The sequence below is a fragment of the Cicer arietinum genome, chromosome 6 (assembly GCF_000331145.2).
Source record: "Cicer arietinum cultivar CDC Frontier isolate Library 1 chromosome 6, Cicar.CDCFrontier_v2.0, whole genome shotgun sequence".
Lineage (NCBI taxonomy): Eukaryota > Viridiplantae > Streptophyta > Magnoliopsida > Fabales > Fabaceae > Cicer > Cicer arietinum.
The window spans coordinates 5,615,646-5,623,433 of NC_021165.2; the positions used below are offsets into that span (position 1 = coordinate 5,615,646).

The following is a 7,788-nucleotide window of genomic DNA, read 5'->3' on the forward strand; positions in this document are numbered from 1 at the left end:
GTTAGAGCGCCAAACCCTAATGGCTTGTGGAAAGGTTTATAGAACCCTAATAAATTTTTTTTTTTTTTTATTGATCTACTAAAAATAAACGAAAATCTACAAAGAAAGGGTAAAGCAGAATTGGGACACGGAAAATCTCACTGAATATTGGAATGTTAGAAAAGATAAACTATAATTATATTCCCTAATTGTTGGGAACTCGACAGCGGAATAGAGGCGAGATCGTTCAATGAGGATCGAAATAGGCTCTAGATACATGTTAACAATGAAAAGAGGAAGAAAGAGGAAGAAGAGAAAACAACCACTCTAGGAAGATGGAGGAGCCTGAGAAACGGGCATCTAGAACAGGATGGTGATGAGATCGAGCTTGATATGGAGGCTGTTGATACAGAGACTCTCTGGGAACTCGATCGATTGGTGACTAATTGGAAAAAGATGGTGAGCAAGATTAAGCGGCAGGCGCTAATGGATAATAATAATGTGCCTTCGAACAAAGGCAATGGGGAATTGCCTGACAGGGAGAAGCTTGATGCAGCCCCTCCATCTGAGGGGAAGAAGCAAAAGAAGATAGAAACTGGTGATGAGGATGTTGACATTGGGGATGATATGCCGGTGAACAATTTCCCTCCTGTTGAGATTGAGAAAGATAAGGATGTAGGTGGTGGTGGTGGTGGTGGGGGCCATGCCAGTAGTAGTTCGAGTAGCTCCAGCAGTTCTGGTAGTGATTCTTCATCATCGAGTGATTCAGATTCTGGGAGTTCTTCAGGAAGTGATTCTGAAGCGGACAATGGGCACTCGTAGCAGGGCAGGGATTTTGGAATTAATGGTCATTTAGACCGATGCCGGTTGGCAGATCAAGAAATGTGTGCTTCATTGCCGTAGTGCTTGAGTGTCTGGGCTAGTAGTAGTGAACATTGATTGTTGGTTTCAACGTGGGAGTGGCTAATTGGATTGGAATATGGCACCTGCTCCAAGATTTGCAATGTGACGACATAGATGTATAAATCTTTCCTACATCCCAAGGGACATGAGGTTAACACCGCAGCTGAACAGTTTCTTGCGCGGTTTGAGGAGCTGTTTAGGCCGGTTCATGAACAATTCAATGATCGTGGTTTTGAAGAGGAATTGCAGGCCAGTTCATGGACACATGTTGAACCGGAGAGGATCAAGAAGAAAGAGAATCCGGTTCCTATTCCAATCCCTCCATCGGTGAAATTGCAAGAGTCATTGTCTGCCCCAGCTAGTACTTCTAACCAGCCAAGCACTTCAAATCCGCCAATGGTACAGTCACCAGTGCACACACCTTCCCCGATGAGGGCGCCTCCGGTGAAGCCCTTGAAGCAGCCCAAGCCAAAGGCGAGGGACCCAAATAAGAGGGAAATGAGCCTCGAAGAAAAACACAAGTTGGGACTTGGGTTACAGATTTTGCCAGCTGAGAAGATGGAACAGGTTGTGCAGATCATAAGGAAGAGAAAACAACCACTCTAGGGTTTCATATAAAAAAATAACACAAACACACCAATATTTTTCTTATTCGATAGTCAATTGTTTTCACGAAAGACAAATTGATGAATATTCAATTAGTACATTAATAGAAATAACTAATGAAGAAACAAAGGTGTGACACCTTATTATTAAAATAATAAAAATAAAATCCTCTAATCCCATTGAAATGGAAACAAAGGAGGTGCATCATTGTTATTCCCCTGAGTAGAATGTGATTCATTAGAACCACCCATGTTATAAATCGAGGAACAATGACCACTTTCATCATTTGAACCCAAAACAGGGTCCAAGCTATGATCATGCAAGCTTAGTCCTAATGGTTGCATAAAAGATGAGTGAGTATTCACCATTTGATTCAATCCATTAACGTGATCATGTGTCTGTTGTTGTTGTGTTGGTGATGACAGAAGAGAGAGAGCACAAGAAGTGTTGTTGTTGTTGTTGTGAACAGAACTTGTTAAACTATCACAGAACATTTTGTCTGAAAATGGGTTTGTTCTTCTAAATGTTTGGTTTAAGGAAGAAGCTTCTGGAAGGTGTTGGTTTGTGTTGTTGAGAGTGGTCGTTGGGTGGTGATGATTAGTTTGTATGAATGATGCAACTTGTTTTCCTTCTTTGTAGGTGTTGGTTTGAGAAGTTCCAAGAAAAAGGTCTTGTCGGTGTTGGTTGTGATTGTGGAGTCTAACATCTCCTCCATTCCAAGTTGGATTCATCATTGCAGTAGAAGGGTAGATATGTGAACTTGAGAATGGTAGCAATTGTGTTCCTGATAAATTAAAAACATCAAAATACAAAATACAAAATACAAAATACAAAATACAAGTAAATTTATTACTTCACTTTTTTTGTCAGTAAAAAACATGGTAAAAAAATTTGTACACAATTGCAAGATTCTATATATAAATCTGAAATATGATATCTAACTTAACAATATTTGCGAGTTGGTTCTTTTCATTAAAAAAGAACAAGTCAAATATAAGACTTGCGACAAACTTCTATTTTTAAATAAATTATTGTTGCGAAGTATTTATTGATTTTGTTGATAATTAATTATCTCAATAGGAGAATTTGGCTAGTTACTTTTAACATATCACCTCTTTCAGTTATATTTTATCCATTGATAAGACTCAATTTGAGACATTGTTTAAGAGATTAGAGTCTAAGAATGTCAATTTGTATTTGTGAGTGGGGAATCTCCACTGATGCCGTCCCATTTGTGGATATGAGGGGTGAGAATTTCATCTCCATGTGAATGAGAGCAGGAAGAAAATTCTTCTAAAAGATGTTTGGAGATGGGGATAAGGGTGGAATTCTCGTCCCCGGGAATATTACTACAATATTGTTTTATAAACACATAAATTTGTAATGAACATAATTTCTTTTGGTCATCTTTTCATTTTTTTAAATAAATAACACACTTTATTACTTTTATTCCTAGTATCTCCAAACAATCTCAAATAGAATAAAATTCATCTTAAAAATAATATAAATTTTATATATTTTATATATGTTGATGAAATCTTCATAAAGATGAAGACGGACCCTAATAAAAAGCAAGAATGAAGGCATGAGAAACACTCCCCCGACCCCCACACACACCCCATCCAACACTCAAAGATATTCATTAAATGTGTTGTTCACTTACACTGAGAAATAGGTGGAATTCTAAGTTCTAACTAACATAAATAAGAGGTAAATGGATAATATTCTTCAAAAATTGTCAATATTTCTTATAATTAGGAGACAAAATAGCTCAATTATTTGTTATAAAAAAAAAGGAGTTGATGGCTTCATAACTTTTAATTGCAAGTATATTATTACTTGGTATATGTAGACATGACACCTTGTTTAGTTTAACATTTTCTAAAAGAAGGTGATTTTATTTGTAATTATTAGTTGAATGAAAGTGTCAGTTTAGCCGTTATAATTGGAGAGACAGACGCAAATCTCTAATAACTGTGTCCCATTCCATTTATTTATTTATTTATAAAAAAGAACAGAAACAATATTTCGTGAGACCAATTAATTACAATAAAATCTTAGTTTGAGGTGTAGACATGATGATGTGTTTTGTGAAGAAATGTCCAAATCATGGAAGAATTATTGAAGCAATTGTTAGAAATGACAGTCTAGTAGGTATAGCTTTTTTCCCTCTCTCTTTGAAAAAGCAAAAGGCTTTTGTTTGTGTACAACTGACATAGTGACATGTTGTTGTTGTTTTTTAGTGATGGCCACTAGATTGTCATAATCATGTGGACCAAATGAAGGATAGTATGGTTGTATCCAACAATCCAAGTGCATTATGTAATTTAATTTGTGTGGTTTTTTTGTTACTCTTTTAAGATGTCTGTACCTATGTGGGGATACTCAGCAATTGTCTGCTCCAAATCTAGACAAATATATGGGTCCACTCAGATAATGTTAGCAATCTAACCTTGGTAATTGGACAAAAAGCTACTAGATCGAGTTATAGGTTCTGCTTGTGGCTTTCTTCTCCGTCGGTTGTGTCCATCTAACCGTTTCCTACAGCTCCTCTTTCCTTCATCAAATTCCTCCAGTGAATGGAACCTATACCAATATTGTAGCACATTCAGATTGTATCGTCAGTGATGTCTGTCTTTCTATCAGTGATTTCTTATGGAATAGATATAGTATGTTAAGTTAAATCAAATCAAAATCACTATGAGGCTTAAATAAAAGTTAACATAATTAATAAGCATTCATGAACTAGAGGCATAGTACATGATTTATCAACATAATGCATTCAAGAATACTATCACTTTCTCCACATTAATTAGAGAATTAGGTAGGGTCTCTCTCAAGTTAGATTCATAATACACATTGTTAACTAAACTAACCGTTAATTAACAAGTGTGTTAGCAGGGGATTATCTTGATTAATAAGGAAGTATTTTTCATGTTAGTATATAGCCTTTATCAATTGGAATTCCTTTTTTTGTTAACAAAGAATAGTGCTTCTATCTCTTCTAATGAAAAACTAAATTAAGATTCTAAAAGTCATATAAAGCAAAAGAATTAGTAACTAGCTATAGTTATGAAATTAGCATGAATAATGAGTATAATACATGCACAAAATTTAGATGTATACTAGTTACACAAATGCATTAATTAAGAGAACAATTTCATGAGAAAGCATAACACAAAATAAAAGTATTAGCATGCACCTACCTGCTACATTGTTGGCAGAACCTTTGTTTGTGGCCACCAATTGTGACTTGTGCAGTTTTGGAATGAAGTTCACAAACCTTATGACGCCTATGATAGTCTCTACAATTACTTAGATCAGCTTGACAACCATCAACAAGACATGCCACAATCTGAGTACCATTATTAATTGCTCTAGCTCTCTTAGATGAACCTGAAGATGATGATGAAGAGGTCATTTTAGTAATTCCAACAACATCATCTTTGGATTTTGTAACCATTGATTCAGTGCCAGAATGTCCAACTTGACCAAGCTTCAAGTCAACAGAAAATTCCCCTTTTGTTGTTCTGTAAACTTCAAAACTTGTACTCCTAGTTGAGCCATCATTCATTGTTTCTATGTTGCTGTTGTTTAAGCTTGCTTCATGATCCACTTCACTTAATTCCCATGAAGGTGCTTTCAAATTCCAATCCATAACTCAAGATTTTCACTCTTGCATGAAAAATGAAAAGCAAGCAGATTCAATAATTTAGAGTACGGCCGAATAAACATTAAACAAGACATTCACAAAATAAGTGAACTAATCTTAACTCTAAGATACTTTGAGAATATCTCTATTTGATTAGAGGAAAAACATTGAAACTTCAATTTAGCAAGGTTTATAAAGGGAGAATAAATAGAAAGACATAAAATAAGCACTTCCTATACAAACATATTAGACATTGGTTTGTTTGTATTAAGGAAGAGAGAGAGAAGAAGAAACCTGCACCCAAAAAAACATAATTAATGACTAACTACTAACAACTAAGTTGAGAGAGTTCCAAGGAAACTGGAAGTTACAATAAGAATGTTACAAACATTAGTATAATGAAGCAATTACATGTTATTATTAAAAATAAAAATAAAAGATAAGAAATTTTGTCAAACAAAAAGTAAGAAAAGGAACTAAATACTACAAATGAAAAATGAAAGAAACTTTACTTCTTCTTCTTTCACCACCGACTCATTTTTCTCTCCTTTCTTTTATGTTTTTTAATTAAAAAAATTAAATTAAATAAAAAAACAGAGAGGACTGTATGTTATTAAGAAGGAGTCAACACTAACCCTACCTTGTTAGAAAGATGAAATTGTGGATATGTGAAGTGTAGATAATAATAATATATATATATATAGTGTATATTGAAAGTTGAAGCTGAAAGTTGAGAGAGAGAGAGAGAGAGAGAGAGAAGAAGATGAATGAAACTCAAAAGGGGCGTGTTCTGTTTAACTAGTTGAACCAAATATTATAATAATTTAGAATTATCATCTTACTAAAAATAGTGGTTCTTAGCAGTATGTGTAGGTTGAGAAAGGAAAAGAAAGAAGATAATGTCATAATAAGGACAGGCTGTTGGTTGCTTTCAACTTTTTAATAATAGTCAGGAAAAGAGAAGTACAAAGAATGGATGCTCATGACAAAGCATATGGAATTGTGTTTCATATTTCATAGCATGTCTTCCTCCTTGGGTTTTTTTTTATTCTTTTCTTTTTATTTATATTTATATTTTTTTTAGTATTTACTTGCTAGTTGTTGGAATTTGGAAATGGAAGCCTGCAAGTGTAGAGTAGACTGTAGAGTGTAGCTAGCCCACCCTCCCTGGAGCCACTATGGGGAACAAAACAAAACACTTCCAATTTTAAGATGACAAATTTGTGGAAATATTTTTAGTTTTTATGTTTATATATAAAAATATTATTTTATTTTTATTTTTTCAAAATACTTGCAGAATACAACAAAAATATTACAGCCTTCTTGTTTAAAAGCTATCATGAAACATAGTCTGATTTTTATAATTAAAAATAAAAAGGAAGAAGGTTTTTGAAAATTTATATATATATATATATATATATATATATATATTAAAATATGAAGTTTCTATTTAACTATTATTCTTAAAAGAATAATTCAATATACATAAATATTTATTTCTAAATAAATATCATGATACGTTTGAGTTTTGTTGGATATAGTATCAATCAATTAATCATTTAAAATTAGATAATCTTTTATATTAATATTTTTTTAAATAATTGAAATATAGGATTAATTTGACTTTATTTAAGGGTAGTGTCCACCTTTTTCATTTATTTTTTATTTAATTATAGTTGACATATTCGATTATGCACGTGATAACTTTGGTTCAAATTTAAAATCATGTTAGTCCTTCTATCTCACATTCAAAATCAATTTAATAAAAAAGTTTATTTTAAAATGAATATTATTTTAATTTTTAATATAATTGAATTATTTTTTTTATACTATCATTTAATAATTACTATGTACATAACTTATAAAATATTATTATATTTTAAATTGATAGTAGTAAAAAATTGGTTAGTAAAATGAATTCCCTTTTTCTTCTAATTATTATAGTTCTTAATGCGTGTCAATAAACCTTAAACAACATTCATCGTGAAACGGACAAAATACATCATATATAAATTTAATTGTAAATCTATAATTATATTAGAAATGCTTGTTTTTTTAATTTCTAAATATTTTATAACTTATTCTTTTAGTTAGTAGTTAGAGTTAATGGAGATCTTAGTGTATGTTTGGGTTGGCATCTAATTATTCATTATCACTTCTCAATGTAGTTTGACCGCGATTTTTAGAAATATTGGAGCTTTCACCTAATCCTACGTTGACACTATGATTCCAATAAAATCTAAAAACATAGGCTAAATGGAACATACTGAAGTGTTCTTGTAAATCTTGTGGAAGTGTTTTTGACTATGCAAAGGTTGATTAGTGTCTCTATAATGAGTTGTGTGTACAACTACAACCATTGGTATCTATTTTGAGGGACTACCCCCTTCTCTCTTCTCTTATATATGATTTTATGATTTAAGCTACTCTCATCTACTCTCATCTTGTGATACAAAATAAATGAATCTAATTGGTCAAAAACTATAACAAATAATGAGACTTAGTAGTAATCCTTGTGGTACCAAAGAAAGAATTATGATTGGTTAAAAAATATAACCAAGGATTGAGATTTATCGGTGATTCTTATGGTACCAAATAAAGAAAAATGATTGGTCAAAAAATATAACCACGTCTATACCTCTAATGAA

The 7,788-nt window shown here is 32.4% G+C and overlaps 2 protein-coding genes across 2 annotated transcripts; one reads left to right on the forward strand and one right to left on the reverse strand.

The window, feature by feature from the left end:
- Positions 1-996: 996 nt before the first annotated feature.
- On the forward strand, positions 997-1,488 carry LOC140920939 (uncharacterized). Its single transcript, XM_073370334.1, has one exon. The coding sequence runs from the start codon at positions 997-999 to the stop codon at positions 1,486-1,488; it is 492 nt and encodes a 163-aa protein (XP_073226435.1).
- Positions 1,489-1,505: 17 nt separating this feature from the next.
- Positions 1,506-6,114, reverse strand: LOC101507938 (squamosa promoter-binding-like protein 13A). Its single transcript, XM_004503686.4, has 4 exons — positions 5,781-6,114; positions 4,695-5,163; positions 3,941-4,074; positions 1,506-2,272 (listed from the first exon to the last, which is right to left on the reverse strand). The coding sequence occupies exons 2-4, from the start codon at positions 5,144-5,146 to the stop codon at positions 1,659-1,661; spliced, it is 1,200 nt and encodes a 399-aa protein (XP_004503743.1). The 5' UTR covers positions 5,147-5,163; positions 5,781-6,114; the 3' UTR covers positions 1,506-1,658.
- Positions 6,115-7,788: the final 1,674 nt, after the last annotated feature.

Bases quoted from the DNA above. Each gene is read 5' to 3' on its own strand.
- LOC101507938 (XM_004503686.4), bottom strand. From the start codon at position 5,146: ATGGATTGGAATTTGAAAGCACCTTCATGGGAATTAAGTGAAGTGGAT. The intron at 4,075-4,694 runs GTAGGTGCATGC...ATATTGGTATAG, and splicing joins TTCTGCCAACAATGTAGCAG to GTTCCATTCACTGGAGGAAT. The intron at 2,273-3,940 runs GTTAGATTGCTA...TTAATTTATCAG, and splicing joins CTTTTTGTCCAATTACCAAG to GAACACAATTGCTACCATTC.
- LOC140920939 (XM_073370334.1), top strand. From the start codon at position 997: ATGTATAAATCTTTCCTACATCCCAAGGGACATGAGGTTAACACCGCA.